A 25673-nucleotide genomic window follows, 5' to 3' on the forward strand; every position below is an offset into this window, starting at 1 on the left:
CTCCATCTTTGTTTCTGATAAAAAACCAGCAAGGGGAGTCAGCCCAGAGCAGCCTCCATCTTTGTTTCTGATTAAAACCAGCAAGGTGAGTCAGCCCAGAGCAGCCTCCATCTTTGTTTCTGATTAAAACCAGCAAGGTGAGCCAGCCCAGAGCAGCCTCCATCTTTGTTTCTGATTAAAACCAGCAAGGTGAGTCAGCCCAGAGCAGCCTCCATCTTTGTTTCTGATTAAAACCAGCAAGGTGAGTCAGCCCAGAGCAGCCTCCATCTTTGTTTCTGATTAAAACCAGCAAGGTGAGCCAGCCCAGAGCAGCCTCCATCTTTGTTTCTGATTAAAACCAGCAAGGTGAGCCAGCCCAGAGCAGCCTCCATCTTTGTTTCTGATTAAAACCAGCAAGGTGAGCCAGCCCAGAGCAGCCTCCATCTTTGTTTCTGATTAAAACCAGCAAGGTGAGTCAGCCCAGAGCAGCCTCCATCTTTGTTTCTGATAAAAAACCAGCAAGGGGAGTCAGCCCAGAGCAGCCTCCATCTTTGTTTCTGATTAAAACCAGCAAGGTGAGTCAGCCCAGAGCAGCCTCCATCTTTGTTTCTGATTAAAACCAGCAAGGTGAGTCAGCCCAGAGCAGCCTCCATCTTTGTTTCTGATAAAAAACCAGCAAGGGGAGTCAGCCCAGAGCAGCCTCCATCTTTGTTTCTGATAAAAACCAGCAAGGTGAGTCAGCCCAGAGCAGCCTCCATCTTTGTTTCTGATAAAAACCAGCAAGGTGATTCAGCCCAGAGCAGCCTCCATCTTTGTTTCTGATAAAAACCAGCAAGGTGAGTCAGCCCAGAGCAGCCTCCATCTTTGTTTCTGATAAAAACCAGCAAGGTGAGTCAGCCCAGAGCAGCCTCCATCTTTGTTTCTGATAAAAACCAGCAAGGTTGAGCCAGCCCAGAGCAGCCTCCATCTTTGTTTCTGTCCCTGGGATCCCACCAGTTTCTGACTCATGGACCACGTGCACGCCCATGGGTCACGTGCACGCCCACGGGTCACGTGCACGCTCATTGGTCACGTGCAAGCTCATTGTCACGTTTACGCCCATGGGTCACGTGCACGCCCATAAGTCACGTGCACGCTCATGTAGGTGGTTCGGGTTGAAGAGCGAGTTGCCTGAAATCTCTGCTGTTCGCCTCTTTTAGACACATTAAAGATATTAAAGATCTAATTAAAGATCTAAATATTTATAACTGATGTTCTTCTTTCAAAGAAAAGGCTCTAAAGTCACGTATCGTCTTATTGTGGTTCGGTTTCTTCTTATTTGGGTGGAAAAGTTGGTGAATAAGCGGGTGTTTGGGGATCTGCAGCCACCTCCACAGCACTAACGCACGTTTAACTGTTCCTCAGGGCCCGATTCACTGGATCAGAGATTGCTTTAGTTTCTGTATTCTTAAACAGGAGCCCCACAGGGCTGTGCTTTATCACTGGTTTTAATTTACACCGATGAGACGACAGGAAGTTTAAGCTATCTAAATTTGCAGGTGGGGTTAGTGGGCCAAACTAGAGCAAAGTGCTGATTCCACTTTCATCACCGACTCTGTGACCAAACTATGGAAACTGTCAGGATTCAACAGGACAGGTGAGATGTGTCAGAGAGTCGACCAGCGGCTGGAGGGATTCAGGTGAAAAAGGGAAACACTGAGCAGGAAACACTTTGATGAAGTTTAGCTGCAGTTTACAGGTGAAAACACTGGACACACCCTCTGCATGAGGATGAGTTTCTGCCTGCAGGGGGCGTCACAGAGCAGGAACAGAATACCTGAGGATCCTTTTATCCTCAGCAAACTGTCAGAGTGCAGCTGTAGATGGACGGGCTGCAGGGAGGGGGTGGACCCGGTGCTTATGATCCGTTTTCCTGCTTCTTCTGACAATGTTTGGTGAAATCAGCTGAAAACGTGGCTAAGAAATCTGGGATTTAGTCTGATAAAGTGTGTCAGAAGCTGCTGGCTCCTTTATTCTTCTGGTGCCACACTTCAGTTGAGTTTGTTTTTAATGAACTAAATGTTATTTATCTCTTTTTCACATGTTTAATTGATTATTTTATGGTTGTTTTTCTTTATTTCTTGAAATGGCGTTTCACACCCTTTTCTCAGGAGAAGTCTGGAACTAAAGCTAAACTTGAGTTTGAAGCGGAGAAGTTTTTTATTGTTTTTCTTTAGAACATTATGCAAGGGGAAGGAGAGTGGGGGGGGGAAACAAATAAAAAAACAAAAAAGTGGAAAAGAACATGTTGGATTACCATGTTTCTACAGTTTGATCAATTTTCCATATCAATGTGATGGTCCTTGTCCTGTCGTTTTTATGTATTTACTCCATTTCTCCCACTTTCGGCAGCATTGATCCTCTTGACTCCTTATTTTATAAGTCAGTTGTTCCATAATATGGATTTCGTCCGTAACTTTCAAGATTTTCCTGGGATGGTCTTCTTGTAATTGCCTTTTTACAGGCTACTAACATCATTTTCAATATGTATCTATCATCTTTCAACACAACATTTAACGTAATAACACCAAGATATAATAATGTACAAGACTTGGATACAACATAACCCAGAACACATGTGAGTGGTTCTCATTTACATCTCCACAGCTTCTCCAACATCAAGTATGTTTCTTCCTAATTTTGGGTGTTATAAAAAATCTAATTCAATTTTTCCAGCAATGTAGTCTCCAAACACGTGATGATGTTGTTGAAGCGTAGAAGTTTTAAACGTCTTTAACGCAGCGGTCCGGTTTAAAGTCAGACCATATGTTCACGGACCGACCGGCCTTTAAGGTGTAGGCCGTAAGGTGAACCCCGAAAAGTGCTTCAGAAATTGAATCTTGCTCCGACATCTGGCCACTACAGGATCTCTACTTCATAAAAAAGCAGGAGGCATGTCAAGCTTACAGTAAAAAGTTTGTCGCAAAAATTCCTGCCCGTTTTTTATGCCGATACATTTATTGCAGAACTAGCTTCTACAGGGCGTAATCATTTTTGGCCAGGCTGCAAGGGACGTGCCTGTGAGGCAGGCAGATGTTCCTGTGAGACAGGCCGATGTTCCTGTGAGACAGGCAGATGTTCCTGTGAGACAGGCAGATGTTCCTGTGAGACAGGCCGATGTTCCTGTGAGACAGGCCGATGTTCCTGTGAGACAGGCAGATGTTCCTGTGAGACAGGCCGATGTTCCTGTGAGACAGGCCGATGTTCCTGTGAGACAGGCAGATGTTCCTGTGAGACAGGCCGATGTTCCTGTGAGACAGGCCGATGTTCCTGTGAGACAGGCAGATGTTCCTGTGAGACAGACAGATGTTCCTGTGAGACAGACAGATGTTCCTGTGAGACAGGCAGATGTTCCTGTGAGACAGGCCGATGTTCCTGTGAGACAGGCAGATGTTCCTGTGAGACAGACAGATGTTCCTGTGAGACAGGCCGATGTTCCTGTGAGACAGGCCGATGTTCCTGTGAGACAGACAGATGTTCCTGTGAGACAGACAGATGTTCCTGTGAGACAGGCCGATGTTCCTGTGAGACAGACAGATGTTCCTGTGAGACAGGCCGATGTTCCTGTGAGACAGGCAGATGTTCCTGTGAGACAGGCAGATGTTCCTGTGAGACAGGCAGATGTTCCTGTGAGACAGGCCGATGTTCCTGTGAGACAGGCAGATGTTCCTGTGAGACAGGCAGATGTTCCTGTGAGACAGGCAGATGTTCCTGTGAGACAGGCCGATGTTCCTGTGAGACAGGCAGATGTTCCTGTGAGACAGACAGATGTTCCTGTGAGACAGGCCGATGTTCCTGTGAGACAGGCAGATGTTCCTGTGAGACAGACAGATGTTCCTGTGAGACAGGCCGATGTTCCTGTGAGGCAGGCAGATGTTCCTGTGAGACAGGCAGATGTTCCTGTGAGACAGACAGATGTTCCTGTGAGACAGGCAGATGTTCCTGTGAGACAGGCAGATGTTCCTGTGAGACAGGCCGATGTTCCTGTGAGACAGGCAGATGTTCCTGTGAGACAGACAGATGTTCCTGTGAGACAGGCCGATGTTCCTGTGAGACAGGCCGATGTTCCTGTGAGACAGGCAGATGTTCCTGTGAGACAGGCAGATGTTCCTGTGAGACAGGCAGATGTTCCTGTGAGACAGGCAGATGTTCCTGTGAGACAGGCAGATGTTCCTGTGAGACAGGCCGATGTTCCTGTGAGACAGGCAGATGTTCCTGTGAGACAGTCAGATGTTCCTGTGAGACAGACAGATGTTCCTGTGAGACAGGCAGATGTTCCTGTGAGGCAGGCAGATGTTCCTGTGAGACAGGCCGATGTTCCTGTGAGACAGGCCGATGTTCCTGTGAGACAGGCAGATGTTCCTGTGAGACAGGCCGATGTTCCTGTGAGACAGGCCGATGTTCCTGTGAGACAGGCCGATGTTCCTGTGAGACAGGCAGATGTTCCTGTGAGACAGGCAGATGTTCCTGTGAGGCAGACAGATGTTCCTGTGAGACAGGCCGATGTTCCTGTGAGACAGGCAGATGTTCCTGTGAGACAGGCAGATGTTCCTGTGAGACAGGCAGATGTTCCTGTGAGACAGGCAGATGTTCCTGTGAGACAGGCAGATGTTCCTGTGAGACAGGCAGATGTTCCTGTGAGACAGGCAGATGTTCCTGTGAGACAGGCAGATGTTCCTGTGAGGCAGGCCGATGTTCCTGTGAGACAGGCCGATGTTCCTGTGAGACAGGCCGATGTTCCTGTGAGACAGGCCGATGTTCCTGTGAGACAGGCAGATGTTCCTGTGAGACAGGCAGATGTTCCTGTGAGACAGGCAGATGTTCCTGTGAGACAGGCCGATGTTCCTGTGAGACAGGCCGATGTTCCTGTGAGACAGGCCGATGTTCCTGTGAGACAGGCGGATGTTCCTGTGAGACAGGCGGATGTTCCTGTGAGACAGGCGGATGTTCCTGTGAGACAGACGGATGTTCCTGTGAGACAGACAGATGTTCCTGTGAGACAGGCAGATGTTCCTGTGAGACAGCTGGACTTTGTTTGCATAGACTTGTGTAGATGCACCAACTGTTTAAACACAACAGAAATTGAGGACAGGGAAGACGATCACAGTCCTGACTCTGACTGTGAGGAATAGCTCGTCATAGAATAGCTTTACTATTTTGTTTTGCATTTTGTAAATATGTTTTCTGTCTTTTTTGTGGTTTGGATGTGTTGTACACAGTTGTGAGTGAGTGAATAAATGAATGATTTCATGGTCCTTTTCATGACTCAAACTCAGTTGATTATCTTTTATTGATAAAAATGACTTGCATAAAAAAAATAACTAGGCCGCCCACTTGCCTCGTTATTCTTCGTGGGGTTGGCTATGTATAAAGCACGTTTTAGGATCAATTTGGTCGATTTTAGAAGACTTTTTGAAGAATTCCTCTATATCGGTAACTTTGAATGAAAAGACGGAGGCAGCCATGTTGCCGGTTTGTTGTCATAAATCTGCGACTCTATTGGTGTAGCACGATCACGTGTCGAGCCGTGCCACTACTCCCTGACCAAAAATGATTACGCCCTGTAGAAGCTAGTTCTGCAATAAATGTCTCGGCATGAAAAACGGGCAGGAACTTTTGCAACAAACTTTTTACTGTAAGCTTGACATGCCTCCTGCTTTTTTATGAAGTAGAGATCCTGTAGTTGCCAGACGTCGGAGCAAGAAGAAACGAAAACGGGGTTCACCTTACGGCCTAGTGTGCCGGATAAATCCAACAAAGGAAAATTAATGGACCAACACAAACTGTGGTACATACTGTGGTAAATATGATAATAAACTGTACTTCTATGTAACTTTTGGTTCTGAAGGCTTCGTTGCCTCAGAGCGGGCCTGTTGCAGGAACCACCTGTCACCATAAACGTCATCTTACGTCTCCTGGTGTCTGTTAAACGCAGCTTTCTGTTTCTCAGTGGTCATCGGCTCTTCTTCTGTCTCCTCACTGATTCTTTTCCCCTTTGCAAAGAATGTTTTACTCATTCTGAAAGCTGGTGGGTTTCATATTAGCCTTAATGTGTCACGTGACCGAGACGAGCATCTTGACACGTGTCAGTGAGTCATAGACGGATGTAACACAGACATTTTTCAGACTCAGATAATAAATTAAATAAAGTAAGTTATTTCTTCTTTCTGTGGCCCGGGATGGGGGCCGGATAAAAAATAATAAATAAAAAAATAAAGTAAGTTGTTTATTCTTTGTGGGGGCCGGATAATAAATAAAAACAAAATAAAGTAAGTTATTTATTCTTTGTGGGGGCCGGATAATAAATAAAAAGGAAATAATGTAAGTTATTTATTCTTTGTGGGGGCCGGATAATAAATAAAAAGGAAATAAAGTAAGTTATTTATTCTTTGTGGGGGCCGGATAATAAATAAAAAGGAAATAAAGTAAGTTATTTATTCTTTGTGGGGGCCGGATAATAAATAAAAAGGAAATAAAATAAGTTATTTATTCTTTGTGGGGGCCGGATAATAAATAAAAAGGAAATAATGTAAGTTATTTATTCTTTGTGGGGGCCGGATAATAAATAAAAAGGAAATAATGTAAGTTATTTATTCTTTGTGGTGGCTGGATAATAAATAAAAACAAAATAAAGTAAGTTATTTCTTCTTTGTGTGGCCCGGGGGTTTGGGGGGGCGCTGTTTTAGAGGCTGTGGAACCTCGGGTCTCCCTGTGGTCTGTTTGACAGTGAGATGAAGCTCTGAAACTGTCCCACGCTTGTGTCCAGGACCAGGCCGACGGGCTGGGGAAGCGCAGGCTGGATAACGGGGAGGTGGGACGCTGGAAGCTCACCGACGACCCTCCCCCTAAGAAGAAAGCCCCTCCCTCCCTGGAGGAGGGGGGGAGGACCGACGGGGGACACAAGAGGAAGAAGGAGAAGGAGCAGCCTCCGGACAGCGGGCCCAAGAAGAAGGCGAGTCTGACAGAACCATCGATTTGTTCTTTATTGATTTCTCAGCATGGTTCTTCTTCATCATGTGACGAGAAGCTGAAACCAGGTCCACTGTTTCAGCTCACACTGTGTCTCTCTTTTCCTTCTCAGATGAAAGGTGGGCACGAAAAACGCCTCAAAAAGGTACGTTAAACTCGCCTTTATTAAGTTAGAGACAAAAAAAACATTTATTGATCCATGAAGAGAAACACAATGGTGTCAGCAGCAGCAACAGGAAGTGGAAGAGACGCATTTATTCATCATAACGCATGATAAATTATTAACAATAGTAATCCATATATGACCTTTTACTTTCCAATTCATCAGTTTATTTGTTTGTCACTGGGACTCTGAAATAAACTCAATATATTTTCAACCAAAAGATGCAGCATGTAAACATGTGTCATGTCACATGTTGACATGTAAACATGTGTCATGTCACATGTTGACATGTAAACATGTGTCATGTAAACAAGTGACATGTGTCATGTAAACATGTGACGTGTCATGTAAACATGTGTCATGTCACATGTTGACATGTAAACATGTGTCATGTCACATGTTGACATGTAAACATGTGTCATGTAAACATGTGTCATGTAAACATGTCATGTAAACAAGTGACGTGACATGTAAACATGTGACATGTGTCATGTAAACATGTGTCATGTAAACAAGTGACGTGTAAACATGTGTCATGTAAACAAGTGACGTGACATGTAAACATGTGACATGTAAACAAGTGACATGTGTCATGTAAACATGTGACATGTAAACATGTGTCATGTAAACATGTGTCATGTAAACATGTCATGTAAACATGTGACATGTAAACATGTGACATGGAAACGTGTGACGTGTAAACATGTGAACATGTGACATGTAAACATGTGTCATGTGAACATGTGACATGTAAACATGTGTCATGTAAACATGTGTCATGTAAACGTGTGACATGTAAACGTGTCATGTAAACGTGTGACATGTAAACAAGTGACGTGTCATGTAAACATGTGACATGTAAACATGTGTCATGTAAACATGTCATGTAAACATGTGACATGTAAACATGTGTCATGTAAACATGTGTCATGTAAACAAGTGACGTGTCATGTAAACATGTGTCATGTAAACAAGTGACGTGACATGTAAACATGTGACATGTAAACATGTGTCATGTAAACATGTCATGTAAACATGTGACATGTAAACATGTGTCATGTAAACATGTGTCATGTAAACATGTGTCATGTAAACAAGTGACATGTGACATGTAAACATGTGTCATGTAAACAAGTGACGTGACATGTAAACATGTGACATTTAAACATGTGTCATGTAAACATGTCATGTAAACATGTGACATGTAAACATGTGTCATGTAAACAAGTGACATGTGTCATGTAAACATGTGTCATGTAAATAAGTGACGTGACATGTAAACATGTGTCATGTAAACAAGTGACATGTAAACATGTGACATGTGACATGTAAACATGTGTCATGTAAACATGTGTCATGTAAACATGTCATGTAAACAAGTGACATGTGACATGTAAACATGTGTCATGTAAACATGTGTCATGTAAACAAGTGACATGTGACATGTAAACATGTGTCATGTAAACATGTGTCATGTAAACAAGTGACATGTGTCATGTAAACATGTGTCATGTAAACAAGTGACATGTGACATGTAAACATGTGACATGTAAACATGTGTCATGTAAACATGTGTCATCTAAACAAGTGACATGTAAACGTGTGACATGTAAACGTTTGACATGGAAACGTGTGACATGGAAACGTTTCATGTAAACATGTGACGTGTAAACATGCGTCTGTTATACATGTGACAGACATGCAGCAGTTAGACATGCATCATGTAAACATGTGACCATTAACACGCAACGTATTTGTCTTCATCAGAAACCCAAACAGGAGGCGGGAGAGTCGAATGGCCCCGCCTCCTCCTCCGGAGGACCAGCCGGAGGCCTGCAGGGCTCCTCCGCCTCCTCGTCTTCCTCGCAGTCCGGCGGCGGCGGCCCTGGGGGCGGCCCTGGGGGCGTGTCCAGCGCAGACCAGCGCTCGCACCACCGAGAGAAGCTGGAGCGATTCAAGAGGATGTGTCTGCTGGAGCGCCGCGCCGAGTCCTCGTCCTCCTCCTCCTCCAGCTCAGAGTCCGACTCGGAGTCCGACTCCGACGACTCCCTCCGGGGGGACCAGGGGGGAGGGTCCTCGCCTTCGTCCTCCTCGCCCGCGCCGCCGCCTCCCGCCGCCTACGGCAACAACAGCGCCAGCCGGGCGGAGAGGGAGCGGAGTCGCAGCGAGCGGGAGAGGGAACGGGAGAGGGAGCGCCGTCTGGCCGAGCTGGGCTTCAGCGCCAGCGAGGAGTCGGAGGGGGAGGCGGCGAGGGGGGAGGAGTCAGAGCGGGAGGAGGAGCAGACGGCGGGTGGCGGGGACAAAGCCCGAAGGAGAGCGGGCGGAGACGCACCTTCACGGGGACGCAAAGCAGGGCTGATGGAGGCGGAGGACGAGGACACGCCCACCTCAGACAGAAGCAGGAAGAACTCCGCCTCCCTGCCGCCGCCCTCGCCCCTCTCCTCCAATCAGATGCCTCCGTCCTCGCAGCACGATGGCTTCACCCCGAAGCAGCGCAGCAACGGGCAGGAGGCGCGCAACGGGCGGACACGGGGAGGGACGGGCGGAGCGGGGAGGGAGGGGGGCGAGAAGGAGAACGCCAGCGGACTTCTGTCTAATCACAGACACAGTGGGGGCGGGGCCAAAGGCAGCGGGAGCCGCAGCAACAAGGTCCGTAGCAACAGTAAGAACCAGACGTCCAGGAGCGGCTGCTCCTCCATCCCCACCTCCAACGGAGGGGGCGGGGCGGGCGGCGGCCTCATGATGTCAGCGATGGCGGCGTCCCCCTGCTCGCAGCCGTCCCGCCTCGCGCCGCGCTCTCACGTGATGAAGCGCAGCCCGCCGGCCGTGCCCTCGCCTCCACGGCCCGTCCAGATGGAGAGGCACCTGGTGCGGCCGCCGCCCGCCTGCCCCGAGCCCAGCTGCCTGCCGCTGGACTGCGGCTCCGCCCACATCATGACCCGGGACGTGTGGCTGCGAGTCTTCACCTTCCTGAGCCAGCGGGAGCTGTGCGTGTGCATGAGGGTGTGTCGCACCTGGAGCCGCTGGTCAGTATAAAATAAATATAAACATCAATAATCACAGATCACAGGTTGTATTGATCACCCTTCCTGACATCAATAAACATTTGACGTGTAAACATTTGACGTGTAAACATGTGACGTGTAAACATTTGACGTGTAAACATGTGACGTGTAAACATGTGTCATGTAAACATGTGACGTGTTAACATGTGACGTGTAAACATTTGACGTGTAAACATTTGACGTGTAAACATGTGACGTGTAAACATTTGACGTGTAAACATGTGACGTGTAAACATGTGACGTGTAAACATTTGACGTGTAAACATGTGACGTGTAAACATGTGTCATGTAAACATGTGACGTGTAAACATGTGTCATGTAAACATGTGACGTGTAAACATGTGACGTGTAAACATTTGACGTGTAAACATGTGACGTGTAAACATGTGACGTGTAAACATTTGACGTGTAAACATGTGACGTGTAAACATGTGTCATGTAAACATGTGACGTGTTAACATGTGACGTGTAAACATGTGTCATGTAAACGTGTCATGTAAACATTTGACGTGTAAACATGTGACGTGTGAAGTGTAAACGTGTGTCATGTAAACATGTGTCATTTATACATGTGACGTGTAAACGTGTCATGTAAACATGTGTCATGTAAACATGTGACGTGTAAACATGTGTCATGTAAACATGTGACGTGTTAACATGTGACGTGTAAACATGTGTCATGTAAACATGTGTCATGTAAACATTTGACGTGTAAACATGTGACGTGTGAAGTGTAAACGTGTGTCATGTAAACATGTGTCATTTATACATGTGACGTGTAAACGTGTCATGTAAACATGTGTCATGTAAACATGTGACGTGTAAACGTGTCATGTAAACATGTGTCATGTAAACATGTGACGTGTAAACATGTGTCATGTAAACATGTGTCATGTAAACATTTGATGTGTAAACATGTGACGTGTGAAATGTAAACGTGTGTCATGTAAACATGTGTCATGTAAACATGTGACGTGTAAACATGTGTCATGTAAACATGTGTCATGTAAACATTTGACGTGTAAACATGTGACGTGTGAAGTGTAAACGTGTGTCATGTAAACATGTGTCATTTATACATGTGACGTGTAAACGTGTCATGTAAACATGTGTCATGTAAACATGTGACGTGTAAACGTGTCATGTAAACATGTGTCATGTAAACATGTGACGTGTAAACATGTGTCATGTAAACATGTGTCATGTAAACATTTGATGTGTAAACATGTGACGTGTGAAATGTAAACGTGTGTCATGTAAACATGTGTCATGTATACATGTGACGTGTAAACATGTGTCATGTAAACGTGTCATGTAAACATGTGACGTGTTAACATGTGACGTGTTAACGTGTCACGTAAACATGTCATGTAAACATGTGACGTAAACATGTGACGTGTAAACATGTGACATGTAAACATGTGTCATGTAAACATGTGACGTGTAAACATGTGACGTGTAAACATGTGACGTGTAAACATGTGACGTGTAAACATGTGACATGTAAACGTGTCATGTAAACATGTGACGTGTTAACACGTGTCATGTAAACATGTGACGTGTAAACATGTGACGTGTAAACGTGTGACGTGTTAACATGTGTCATGTAAACATGTGACGTGTAAACGTGTGACGTGTAAACATGTGACGTGTAAACATGTGTCATGTAAACATGTGACGTGTTAACATGTGTCATGTAAACGTGTGACGTGTAAACGTGTGACGTGTAAACGTGTGACGTGTAAATGTTTGACATGTAAACATGTGACGTGTAAACATGTGACGTGTAAACGTGTGACATGTAAACGTGTCATGTAAACATGTGACGTGTAGCAACATCAATAATCACAGGTCACATGTTTATTGATCACCCTCCCTGACTGTAAACCATCAATAATCACAGGTCACATGTGTATTGATCACCCTCCCTGACTGTAAACCATCAATAATCACAGGTCACATGTTTATTGATCACCCTCCCTGACTGTAAACCATCAATAATCACAGGTCACATGTGTATTGATCACCCTCCCTGACTGTAAACCATCAATAATCACAGGTCACATGTGTATTGATCACCCTCCCTGACTGTAAACCATCAATAATCACAGATCACATGTGTATTGATCACCCTCCTCTTCCAGGTGCTGTGACAAGCGGCTGTGGACTCAGATCGACCTGAGCCGCCAGCGCTCCATCACACCGCCCATGCTGAGCGGGATCATCCGCCGGCAGCCCGTCTCCCTCAACCTGGGCTACACCAACATCTCCAAGAAGCAGCTGATGTGGCTCATCAACCGCTTACAAGGTGACACGCACACCCTCCCACAGTTATTACCGGCGCACAATGTGCGCACGTTTGTAGCAGCTTGATCTGATGGAGGAAACAGCGAGGAGCAAAATCAGAGAAAACATTTGTAAAGTTTGGGAGCATTTCAAAGAAAAGAAAAGAAAAAACAATGTACAGTGTTTCCATTGTAAAAACCAGTTAGCTTAGCACGATAGCACAACATCAATGCTACAGCATCTCAGCAGAAAGCAGCCAGTTCACACATAGAGTCCACTGAGCAGAACAAACACAAGGGAACATTTCACGTTAGCATTTTAATGGGAATCAGTCAGCTAGCTGAGAAGGAAGCTAGCAGAGAACAGAAGGACGCTAGCGGAGAACAGAAGGAAGCTAGCGGAGAACAGAAGGACGCTAGCAGAAAACAGAAGGACGCTAGCAGAGAACAGAAGGAAGCTAGCGGAGAACAGAAGGAAGCTAGCGGAGAACAGAAGGAAGCTAACAAAGGGAGGTAACAGAAGGAAGCTAGCGGAGAACAGAAGGAAGCTAACAGAAGGAAGCTAGCGGAGAACAGAAGGAAGCTAACAGAAGGAAGCTAGCGGAGAACAGAAGGAAGCTAACAGAAGGAAGCTAGCAGAGAACAGAAGGAAGCTAACAGAAGGAAGCTAGCGGAGAACAGAAGGAAGCCAACAGAAGGAAGCTAGCAGAGAACAGAAGGAAGCTGAGGCAACTTGTGTATTAAAATACAGTTTATGAAAGCAGAGACTGTAGCAGAGAAGCTAACAGATGCTAACACTGAACCTCAGAGCCCATCAGGTGGTTAACTGCCCCTGCCCCCCCGTCTCAGGTCTGCTGGAGCTGAACGTGTCGGGCTGTGCGTGGCCGGCGGTCTCTGCCCTCTGTCAGGCCGTCTGTCCCTGCCTGAAGCTGCTGGACCTCAGCAGAGTGGAGGACCTGAAAGACTCCCACCTGAGAGAGCTTCTGGCCCCGCCCCCTGACACCAGGACAGGTGAGACCGCCGCCCACACTCTTACAGGCTTCTCCCTCGCTCTGGGAACTGAAGGTTCTCTGCTCTGTGATTGGTCCACCAGCTCACGGCGAGACCCGAGCGGGGCGCTTCCAGAACATGACGGAGCTGCGGTTGGCCGGGTTGGACCTGACGGACTCGTCGTGCCGCCTGCTGGTGCGGTACGTCCCCCACCTGACCCGGCTGGACCTGAGCCACTGTGCCAACATCGGGGACCAGGCGGTGCACACGCTGTCCTCCCCCCTGTCCCCCCTGAGAGAGAGCCTCACCCACCTCAGCCTGGCAGGTAAGCCCACACCTGAGCCCTGGTGGCTCCGCCTCCTGGTGGCTGAGCCTCCTGGTGGCTCCTCCTACTGGTGCTGGGCCTCCTGGTGGCTCCTCCTACTGGTGCTGGGCCTCCTGGTGGCTCCGCCTCCTGGTGGCTGAGCCTCCTGGTGGCTCCTCCTACTGGTGCTGGGCCTGCTGGTGGCTGAGCCTCCTGGTGGCTGAGCCTCCTGGTGCTGGGCCTCCTGGTGGCTCCTCCTACTGGTGCTGGGCCTCCTGGTGGCTCCGCCTCCTGGTGGCTCCTCCTACTGGTGCTGGGCCTCCTGGTGGCTGAGCCTCCTGGTGGCTCCTCCTACTGGTGCTGAGCCTCCTGGTGGCTCCGCCTCCTGGTGGCTCCGCCTCCTGGTGGCTCCGCCTCCTGGTGGCTCTGCCTCCTGGTGGCTCCGCCTCCTGGTGCTGAGCCTCCTGGTGCTGAGCCTCCTGGTGGCTCTGCCTCCTGGTGGCTCCGCCTCCTGGTGCTGAGCCTCCTGGTGCTGAGCCTCCTGGTGCTGAGCCTCCTGGTGGCTCTGCCTCCTGGTGCTGGGCCTCCTGGTGGCTCCGCCTCCTGGTGCTGGGCCTCCTGGTGGCTCTGCCTCCTGGTGGCTCTGCCTCCTGGTGGCTCTGCCTCCTGGTGCTGAGCCTCCTGGTGCTGAGCCTCCTGGTGCTGAGCCTCCTGGTGGCTCTGCCTCCTGGTGGCTCTGCCTCCTGGTGGCTCTGCCTCCTGGTGGCTCTGCCTCCTGGTGGCTCTGCCTCCTGGTGGCTCCGCCTCCTGGTGCTGAGCCTCCTGGTGCTGAGCCTCCTGGTGGCTCTGCCTCCTGGTGGCTCCGCCTCCTGGTGGCTCCGCCTCCTGGTGCTGGGCCTCCTGGTGGCTCTGCCTCCTGGTGGCTCTGCCTCCTGGTGGCTCTGCCTCCTGGTGGCTCCGCCTCCTGGTGCTGAGCCTCCTGGTGGCTCCGCCTCCTGGTGGCTCCGCCTCCTGGTGCTGAGCCTCCTGGTGCTGAGCCTCCTGGTGGCTCCGCCTCCTGGTGCTGAGCCTCCTGGTGCTGAGCCTCCTGGTGCTGAGCCTCCTGGTGCTGAGCCTCCTGGTGCTGAGCCTCCTGGTGGCTCCGCCTCCTGGTGCTGAGCCTCCTGGTGGCTCCGCCTCCTGGTGCTGAGCCTCCTGGTGCTGAGCCTCCTGGTGGCTCCGCCTCCTGGTGGCTCCGCCTCCTGGTGGCTCCGCCTCCTGGTGCTGAGCGTCCTGGTGGCTCCGCCTCCTGGTGCTGAGCCTCCTGGTGGCTCCGCCTCCTGGTGCTGAGCCTCCTGGTGCTGAGCCTCCTGGTGGCTCTGCCTCCTGGTGGCTCTGCCTCCTGGTGGCTCCGCCTCCTGGTGCTGAGCCTCCTGGTGGCTCTGCCTCCTGGTGGCTCTGCCTCCTGGTGGCTCCGCCTCCTGGTGCTGAGCCTCCTGGTGGCTCCGCCTCCTGGTGGCTCTGCCTCCTGGTGGCTCCGCCTCCTGGTGCTGAGCCTCCTGGTGCTGAGCCTCCTGGTGCTGAGCCTCCTGGTGGCTCCGCCTCCTGGTGCTGAGCCTCCTGGTGCTGAGCCTCCTGGTGCTGAGCCTCCTGGTGCTGAGCCTCCTGGTGGCTCCGCCTCCTGGTGCTGAGCCTCCTGGTGCTGAGCCTCCTGGTGGCTCTGCCTCCTGGTGCTGAGCCTCCTGGTGCTGAGCCTCCTGGTGGCTCTGCCTCCTGGTGGCTCTGCCTCCTGGTGGCTCTGCCTCCTGGTGCTGAGCCTCCTGGTGCTGAGCCTCCTGGTGCTGAGCCTCCTGGTGGCTCCGCCTCCTGGTGCTGAGCCTCCTGGTGGCTCTGCCTCCTGGTGGCTCCGCCTCCTGGTGGCTCTGCCTCCTGGTGGCTCTGCCTCCTGGTGCTGAGCCTCCTGGTGGCTCTGCCTCCTGGTGGCTCCGCCTCCTGGTGGCTCTGCCTCCTGGTGGCTCCGCCTCCTGGTGGCTCTGCCTCCTGGTGGCTCTGCCTCCTGGTGCTGAGCCTCCTGGTGCTGAGCCTCCTGGTGGCTCCGCCTCCTGGTGCTGAGCCTCCTGGTGGCTCTGCCTCCTGGTGGCTCCGCCTCCTGGTGCTGAGCCTCCTGGTGGCTCTGCCTCCTGGTGGCTCCGCCTCCTGGTGCTGAGCCTCCTGGTGCTGAGCCTCCTGGTGGCTCTGCCTCCTGGTGGCTCTGCCTCCTGGTGCTGAGCCTCCTGGTGCTGAGCCTCCTGGTGCTGAGCCTCCTGGTGGCTCCGCCTCCTGGTGCTGAGCCTCCTGGTGGCTCCGCCTCCTGGTGCTGAGCCTCCTGGTGCTGAGCCTCCTGGTGGCTCCGCCTCCTGGTGCTGAGCCTCCTGGTGCTGAGCCTCCTGGTGGCTCTGCCTCCTGGTGGCTCTGCCTCCTGGTGCTGAGCCTCCTGGTGGCTCTGCCTCCTGGTGGCTCTGCCTCCTGGTGCTGAGCCTCCTGGTGCTGAGCCTCCTGGTGGCTCTGCCTCCTGGTGCTGAGCCTCCTGGTGCTGAGCCTCCTGGTGCTGAGCCTCCTGGTGGCTCTGCCTCCTGGTGCTGAGCCTCCTGGTGCTGAGCCTCCTGGTGCTGAGCCTCCTGGTGGCTCTGCCTCCTGGTGCTGAGCCTCCTGGTGGCTCTGCCTCCTGGTGGCTCCGCCTCCTGGTGGCTCCGCCTCCTGGTGGCTCCGCCTCCTGGTGGCTCCGCCTCCTGGTGGCTCCGCCTCCTGGTGGCTCTGCCTCCTGGTGCTGAGCCTCCTGGTGGCTCTGCCTCCTGGTGGCTCTGCCTCCTGGTGGCTCTGCCTCCTGGTGGCTCTGCCTCCTGGTGGCTCTGCCTCCTGGTGGCTCCTCCTCCTGGTGGCTCTGCCTCCTGGTTCTGAGCCTCCTGGTGGCTCTGCCTCCTGGTGGCTCCTCCTCCTGGTGGCTCCGCCCCCTCATGGCTCCTCCCCCTCTCTGTTCTCCAGGTTGTGTGAAGGTGACGGAGCAGTGCGTCCCGCTGCTGCGCCGCTGCGCCGCCCTGCAGACGGCCGACCTGCGCTGCTGCGCCCTCCTCTCCTCTGAGACCGGACAGCTGCTCTCCTTCCCCCTTCACGCCGCCGGCTCCTCCTCCTCTGCCGCCGGCTCCGCCTCCTCGTCCTCCGGGGCCGCCGCCGCCGCCGCCGCTCCCTCCTCCGCCTCCTGCCCCCCTGACGACAGAACGCTGCTGAAGAACAGCTAGAGTCCCGGGTCATGTGACACTTGGAGTCCAGAAGGCTCCGCCTCCGTCCTCGTTACACTACAGCCAGGTGAGGAAGGGGAGGAGCTACAGCCAGGCGAGGAAGAGGAGGAGGAGCTGTGCGCCGCTCCTGCTGCTGGTGAGGAAGAGGAGGGGGGGGCACTTCCTGCTGGGGTAGTTAAATTAGAAGCCCTGAGCGTGTACATATTTGTTCTCTGTACAATTCTGGGTGTGTGTATATATCTGTAGTTTACTGTAAATGACCTTTAACCCCCAGACATAAGCCCCGCCCCCTCCTGACCGCATCATCCTCCTCTCCCCCTTCGACCAATCACCACGCAGCGACCACCTGTCAGTCGCTGCAGACAGAAGAACACACTCCTGCCTAATCAATACTCTTCATCTGGATCAATCGGCTCGATCAGAGATGGTTTGATGAGCTGATTCTGATCAATAATAACTGATCAGTCATTATTGATCACTGTTATAACTGATCAGCCATTATTGATCACTGTTATTACTGATCAGTCATTATTGATCAGTAATAACTGATCAGCCATTATTGATCAGTTATAACTGATCAGCCATTATTGATCACTGTTATTACTGATCAGTCATTATTGATCAGTAATAACTGATCAGCCATTATTGATCAGTTATAACTGATCAGCCATTATTGATCACTGTTATTACTGATCAGTCATTATTGATCAGTTATTACTGATCAGTCATTATTGATCAGTTATTACTGATCAGTCATTATTGATCACTGTTATTACTGATCAGTCATTATTGATCACTGTTATTACTGATCAGTCATTATTGATCACCCTGGTGACAGATTTAAAACCCTGAGATGTTTTCATTCCTGATTGATGTGACGTTATTTCCTTGTTCTTTTAAAAAATCGTGTTGTTAAATGATTGATTTTAAGGCCTTTAGCTCCTCCCTCATCCCAGCGTGACATCATCACATCGTTTTTAGAATCGTCCAATCAACGCACAGAGAAGGATCAATAATCAGACGAGCAGATCCGTTCTTCAGCTGGAACACCACAGTGAAAACCGATCGATCGATCGACCGACTGATCAATCGATCGGTTTTCTGTCAGGAAGCAGCCGTGTGAGGAGATCGATCAGCAGTCGGACGGTCGGATCAATAATCTTCCGCTGGTCCCTTAAATCTCGGCTCAGTGTTTGGTCAGGTGTTCCCCCTCTGGGTGTGTGTGTGTGGGCGTGCACGCTCACGTGCGTGTGGTGTTTGAAACTGAGCCTCAGTCGTCCGTCTTTGACTTGGCGTCCTGATCGGCTCTGATCGGACTCATTGATCGTGTTTTCTCAGGAGTTTTTGTTTGAATTTAATTTATTTGCCGCCGCAGCTTCTGCTCATGTGCGGACGCCACCACGTCCCCAACGCCACCGCGTCCCCAACGCCACCGCGTCCCCAACGCCAACGCCACCGCGTCCCCAACGCCACCGCGTCCCCAACGCCACCGCGTCCCCAACGCCACCGCCACCGCGTCCCCAACGCCAACACGTCCCCAACGCCACCGCGTCCCCAACGCCAACACGTCCCCAACGCCACCGCGTCCCCAATGCCACCGCGTCCCCAACGCCACCGCGTCCCCAACGCCACCGCCACCGCGTCCCCAACGCCAACGCCACCGCGTCCCCAACGCCAACGCCACCGCGTCCCCAACGCCAACACGTCCCCAACGCCACCGCGTCCCCAACGCCAACACGTCCCCAACGCCACCGCGTCCCCAACGCCAACGCGTCCCCAACACCAACACATCCCCAACGGTGCGGTTGGAACGCCCCATCGTGCAGTTGGGACGCCCCGTCGTGCGGTTAGGACGGCCCGTCGTGCGGTTGGGACCCCCCGTTGTGCGGTTGGGACCCCCGTCGTGCGGTTAGGACGGCCCGTCGTGCGGTTGGGACCCCCCGTTGTGCGGTTGGGACGCCCCGTCGTGCGGTTAGGACGGCCCGTCGTGCGGTTGGGACCCCCCGTTGTGCGGTTGGGACCCCCGTTGTGCGGTTGGGACCCCCGTTGTGCGGTTGGGACCCCCGTTGTGCGGTTGGGACCCCCCGTCGTGCGGTTGGGACCCCCGTCGTGCGGTTGGGACCCCCCGTCGTGCGGTTGGGACCCCCCGTCGTGCGGTTGGGACGCCCCGTCGTGCGGTTGGGACCCCCCGTCGTGCGGTTGGGACCCCCCGTCGTGCGGTTGGGACCCCCCGTCGTGCGGTTGGGACCCCCCGTCGTGCGGTTGGGACGCCCCGTTGTGCGGTTGGGACCCCCGTCGTGCGGTTGGGACCCCCGTCGTGCGGTTGGGACCCCCGTTGTGCGGTTGGGACGCCCCGTTGTGCGGTTGGGACCCCCGTTGTGCGGTTGGGACCCCCGTTGTGCGGTTGGGACCCCCGTCGTGCGGTTGGGACCCCCCGTTGTGCGGTTGGGACGCCCCGTCGTGCGGTTGGGACCCCCGTCGTGCGGTTGGGACGCCCCGTCGTGCGGTTGGGACCCCCCGTTGTGCGGTTGGGACGCTCCGTTGTGCGGTTGGGACCCCCGTTGTGCGGTTGGGACCCCCGTTGTGCGGTTGGGACCCCCGTCGTGCGGTTGGGACGCCCCGTTGTGCGGTTGGGACGCCCCGTCGTGCGGTTGGGACGCCCCGTCTTGCGGTTGGGACGCCCCGTCGTGCGGTTGGGACGCCCCGTCGTGCGGTTGGGACGCCCCGTCGTGCGGTTGGGACGCCCCGTCGTGCGGTTGGGACGCCCCGTCTTGCGGTTGGGACGCCCCGTCGTGCGGTTGGGACCCCCGTCGTGCGGTTGGGACCCCCGTCGTGCGGTTGGGACGCCCCGTTGTGCGGTTGGGACGCCCCGTTGTGCGGTTGGGACGCCCCGTCTTACGGTTGGGACGCCCCGTTGTGCGGTTGGGACGCCCCGTTGTGCGGTTGGGACGCCCCGTCTTGCGGTTGGGACGCCCCGTCTTGCGGTTGGGACCCCCGTTGTGCGGTTGGGACCCCCGTCGTGCGGTTGGGACCCCCCGTTGTGCGGTTGGGACCCCCGTTGTGCGGTTGGGACCCCCGTCGTGCGGTTGGGACCCCCGTCGTGCGGTTGGGACCCCCGTTGTGCGGTTGGGACGCCCCGTCGTGCGGTTGGGACCCCCCGTCGTGCGGTTGGGACGCCCCGTCGTGCGGTTGGGACGCCCCGTCGTGCGGTTGGGACCCCCGTTGTGCGGTTGGGACGCCCCGTTGTGCGGTTGGGACGCCCCGTTGTGCGGTTGGGACCCCCGTTGTGCCATAAACGCATCAGATCGGCCGCTCGCCCTCTTTTTTACGTGTTTTTTAAGTTGTTTTTGTGACTGTGTTCCGGGACGATGCTTTGCTGCTTGGCACGGCAACAGGAGAGCAGATCAAACCCGATTGGACGACACTCCCCGACAGCTCTTATCCAATGGGACGGCCGGACGTATCCCTGCTCTGATCTTAGTAAAGCTCGGGTCGATGTTAAAGATGTTAAAGATGTTAAAGATGCACTGGATCGGCCTCTTCATCCCCCTCTTCCTCACCTTTTGCCAAATGTAGTTTTTGTTGTGAAAAGGGGCATTTCTCCTGCTTTTCTTCGTGTTTGGTTTGTTTTTATACTTTGTCCATGACTCTTCCGTTGTGTTGATGGGAAAATGAGGAACAAGTTGGAACAAACAGTGAAAAGTGACAAAAAGACCAACTCAAGGCAGCTACGTATGAGTGACTACTGTACAATGAATAATAAAGAAGCAATGGGTTTGTTTTTACCCCGAGTGTGTCGTCAATTACACGCAAAACATTCATGTTGTTTAACACACAGCTGGGTTATAATTATAACATTAAAAATAACATTAACACGTTTTTTTTTATTAAAAAAATATAAATTATATTATATATATATATTATATATATATATACTTTTTTAAATTAAATATGTTTTATTTTTATTTTTAATTAAAAAAATATAAAATATATATATATTATATTATATATATACTTTTTTTTTTAAACAAACATTTTGGGGGGCTTTTGTGCCTTTGATGGAGACAGGAAGCAGGGGGCAGAAAGAGAGGGGGAAAGACATGCAGTACAGGGCCGTCCGATGTGGGACTCGAACCGGGGCCAGCTGCAGCGAGGACATGGGGCGCCTGCTCAGCCCACTACGCCACGGACCACCTGTTTTATTATTTATTTTATTATTGTAAAACAGGCTTTTATTTTGTAAAAGTCTGCTGCTCACAGGCTTTTATTCTGTAAAAGTCTGTTGCTCACAGGCTTTTATTTTGTAAAAGTCTGTTGCTCACAGGCTTTTATTTTGTAAAAGTCTGTTGCTCACAGGCTTTTATTTTGTAAAAGTGTGTTGCTCACAGGCTTTTATTTTGTAAAAGTGTGTTGCTCACAGGCTTTTATTTTGTAAAAGTCTGTTGCTCACAGGCTTTTATTCTGTAAAAGTCTGTTGCTCACAGGCTTTTATTCTGTAAAAGTCTGTTGCTCACAGGCTTTTATTTTGTAAAAGTCTGCTGCTCACAGGCTTTTATTCTGTAAAAGTCTGTTGCCCACAGGCTTTTATTCTGTAAAAGTCTGTCGCTCACAGGCTTTTATTTTGTAAAAGTCTGCTGCTCACAGGCTTTTATTCTGTAAAAGTCTGTTGCTCACAGGCTTTTATTTTGTAAAAGTCTGCTGCTCACAGGCTTTTATTCTGTAAAAGTCTGTCGCTCACAGGCTTTTATTTTGTAAAAGTCTGCTGCTCACAGGCTTTTATTCTGTAAAAGTCTGTTGCTCACAGGCTTTTATTCTGTAAAAGTCTGCTGCTCACAGGCTTTTATTTTGTAAAAGTCTGCTGCTCACAGGCTTTTATTCTGTAAAAGTCTGCTGCTCACAGGCTTTTATTTTGTAAAAGTCTGCTGCTCACAGGCTTTTATTTTGTAAAAGTCTGCTGCTGTCTGCTGTGGAACAGGAAAAGAAAGTAATCGGCGGATCCACCAAACATGGAGAAGGGTACGGAACTTTTACTCGGCCATTTTCATGTTAAAGTTCTTCCAGACGGCGGAGTCGACAGAACCAAAGTCATCTGTAAACTCTGCCAAGTTGAATTGTCTTCTCAGCGTAGTAGTTCCAGTCTAAAATATCACTTAAAGGCAAAACACACAACTGATAGCAGCAAGTCATTCAAGGAAACAGACAGTGGAGCGAGGCTTCTACATAAAAACTACAGAAAGATGCTGATGTTAAAAGTGTGTTTGCACAACAAATGTTATGGCACTTTCATTCATATGGCAGCACATTTAAAATAAAGCTAAATGCTAAAAGCTATACACTACTTTTGGATTCATTTTTGGATTCTGCGTACAAATGCGATTAATCGTGATTAATCAGGGAAATCATGTGATTAAACATGTTAATCGTTGCCCAGCCCTACTTTTTAGTGATGTAGTGTGTTCTCATCAGTGATTAATACAGAACGGATGCAGCTGGATCCATAAATAGAATAATCAATTTAAATTGTTATCTGCAAACTCCACCAGATTCTTGTTCTACATGTCCCCAGCTACCTCTGTGGTGATTTTCAAGTTCTTTCACTGCATCATGCCGGCTGCCTCTTTATTTGGAGCATCCCTTCTGCAACAATTAGCGCTACGCGCTTGCAAAGCTCATTTTGCGTAAAAAGGTGTAAATATCAGTTAATTTGTTTCATTGTGAGAGCGCCCACAGGGGTCTCAATGAAACGTTCAAAGTCACTTAAATCCCCTTTCTTCCCCAGAAAAAGGGCTGCAAAGTGTTGTTTGTTGTCCAAGGATTCTATTCATTCATTCTTAGGCAGTGGCGGCTCCTGACGTTTTATTTAGGTCGTGCATTTTCCCCCGTTACGTCCATAATTACCATAAAAGTCCACAGCACTGAGGTATATTTGTCTAGGTAGCGAGACCATTTCCCTAACTTGTTTGTGCCCATAAATTCAGATATCAGATATCAATTTTAGGCAATATCTCTTTTGTCCACCAGATGGCAACACTGAACCAGTTAAAAGTGTCAAACTTTTTGTTTTAATAACTTTATTTGCAACAAAGCAGAATAACGACATATAAATGTGTACATAACGTCAACAAAAAAAAAGCCAAGGGGAGCATAAGGATAAGAATAATAATAAGAATAATAATAAGAGAATGACAGTCACAAAACTCTTGCAAAAAGAAAACTTTTGAACAAACTGACATATGTGCTGAGGATGCTCGTGTAAACAAACAAACAAACAAACAAACAAACAAATAAAACAAAGATTTAGGACAACAGTTTGTCCATAATCCCATATTGTTGTTTCTGCTTTATGATTAGCTGAAGGTTTAATTGTGGGCAAATGTTGCTTTAATTAAATCAAAAAACATAGAAATTTGGTTTTCTTTTAAAAAATGTGCATTTGTGTATGTGAAATTTAGCTTTGATAATTAATAAATGAATAAAGAAAACCGTCAGATTCATTTTGCCACTTAGTGGAAACCCAAACAGGATGCTTGCTGATATTTTTAAGTCGACAAAATTACAAAAAAGTGTCAAACTGGGGAAGTTACATTGTGAAAAAGCAAAACATTTGCCAATCAGTTAATATTCCACCTTAACCATTATTTATTTATTTATTTATTTATTTATTTATTTTCCTCTTATTGTTCCAGGATTCTATGAAATAAGTAAACACATAAGCTCATAATTTTCATTCTAAAGAAAGTCATTAAAATGACAGCATATAAATCCAAGTCAAGTGTTTATTGAAGTTTTGGAAAATATGACTTAGAAAAGCATAACCAATTATCAAACCTGGTTAAGTGCAGCTTACTTATGTGAGATTTCTCTCTTTTTAATTATAATACTGCACCATTAACAATGAATGTGTCGTTATACATTCTGCTATTATTGTCAACTTTATATAAAAGATTTAAATCATTACAAGTCAATGACTGAGCACAAAAGGTTATTTAGCTACCTGGAAAAGCAGGGTTGGTGGAGCCCTGGGTTTCATCTTTGCCTCGCAAGGCGAGCTCCAAAATCCCCAAAATCCTTCCAAACTTCAAACTTCCTTCTCCGCATCAGTACGACGACTAAAGGGAACTTCTGTCAGAAACACGACCGTGTTGTTGCACTCCACACTCGCCATCTTCTTCGTAGAATGTTCACGGTCCCGCGCAGCAGACGTACGAGGAAAGCACGTTTGTGCGAGCACATAAACCCGAATAGAAAATGTGTTGGGAGCAGGATTTTGACCTTTCATGTCAATGGGAGATTTCTGGTGCAAATTCGACCCTGACAGAATTTGCCCCAAATGGGCGTGGCCTTAATCTGATTGGACAAAAAGTCCGCAAAATCAAACCGTAGCGTATTCACAATAACTCTCAAAATTGTTCAGTTATAACACGTAAAATAGAACACAACACACACTTTTTCAGTTCATTCCTCGTCCACAAATCCCTTAAATTCATCATCTTCAGTGTCCGAGTTAAACAGTTGGGCGATTACGGCATCCAGCATGCCCGGATCCCTCTCGTCCAGGGGCGCAGATAGGTTTTTGGAACTGGGGGGGACAAAGCTGCCAGCAGCAATAGATGCAATAGCTTTCTGCTTTTTCGGTTCGGCTGGCCTCATCATGCACGCCGTGTTGGAAGGTTATGGGGTCCTGAACTAGGAGCTGTCCCACTGATGCCTGTCATACGGGCTCTGGGTAACGGTCCTTAAAGCATTCTCACAATCAAAAGAGAAAAGTTCAAAGAACCCCCCCCTAAAAAGCAACTTGTTTTCTGAAGATGTGGACTTTTTTTTCTTGAACAGTATGCCTCCTTATTTTAAGAACAAAGAAGAGAAAATGTTCAGTCAATGCTCTGTTGGCACTTTTTAGTTGTTCTCTGAGTTGACTTTTTTACTGGAATTGTCGGCCTTTGATCCCTCAGGTTGGGACCTCTTTGATTTAAGAGAAAAATTAGTTATTCCACTCGGTTTGCACTTTTTAAATTTATTTTTATTTCTTTAATCTGAAATAAAAGCCTTGAATTTATTTGACTGGGACCACTTTTATTAATGGTAAAAGAGATAGTTGTGCACTCAGTTCATTTCCTGCATTGGAAATTAACCACAGATGCTGTTGAAACCATATGAAAATGTGGACATAGGAAAAGGCTGTAAGACACCACCTGGACTTCGGTTCGGACCTTCTACTTGGACAAACTGTAATAACTGGACCTCAGTGACTTTTAATTGAATACCCATGACCGAGAGTGATTGGAAAGAAACACAGAAACTAATGCAGCCCTTCATTCTGTCAATCCTACAGTGAGATGATACCGAAGTATTCAGTATGTCATCTAATAATATGATGATGATTGTTATTAAATATAAACTTTTAGCTTTCATCATCTTTGATCACAGCTTTTGGGATGTCTGGTTTTGTACTGTGTCTTCTATATGGACCTTATTTAAAAAAAAAGTTATTAATTGTAGTTACTAGTTAATTTCCCCAGAAGTAATTGGGTTAGTAACTCATTACCAGGAAAAGTAACTATTGGGTTACTTTTTTTAAATAAAATACTTTGATAGATAGATAGATAGATAATATTTGTAAAATTA

General features: G+C 49.4%; 1 protein-coding gene across 1 annotated transcript in view; it reads left to right on the forward strand.

Annotated features, from left to right (window-relative positions):
- fbxl19 (F-box and leucine rich repeat protein 19) overlaps positions 1–19122 on the forward strand; it is a 44392-nt gene extending 25270 nt beyond the window's left edge. The window contains exons 5-11 of the mRNA XM_075453242.1: positions 6785–6970; positions 7100–7132; positions 8918–10176; positions 12360–12523; positions 13350–13511; positions 13594–13815; positions 16795–19122. Coding sequence (XP_075309357.1) covers positions 6785–6970; positions 7100–7132; positions 8918–10176; positions 12360–12523; positions 13350–13511; positions 13594–13815; positions 16795–17048 — 2280 coding nt within the window. The 3' untranslated portion in view covers positions 17049–19122. The remainder of the gene's footprint in view (positions 1–6784; positions 6971–7099; positions 7133–8917; positions 10177–12359; positions 12524–13349; positions 13512–13593; positions 13816–16794) is intronic.
- Positions 19123–25673: the final 6551 nt, after the last annotated feature.

Source organism: Odontesthes bonariensis, chromosome 21 (genome assembly GCF_027942865.1).
Source record: "Odontesthes bonariensis isolate fOdoBon6 chromosome 21, fOdoBon6.hap1, whole genome shotgun sequence".
NCBI lineage: Eukaryota > Metazoa > Chordata > Actinopteri > Atheriniformes > Atherinopsidae > Odontesthes > Odontesthes bonariensis.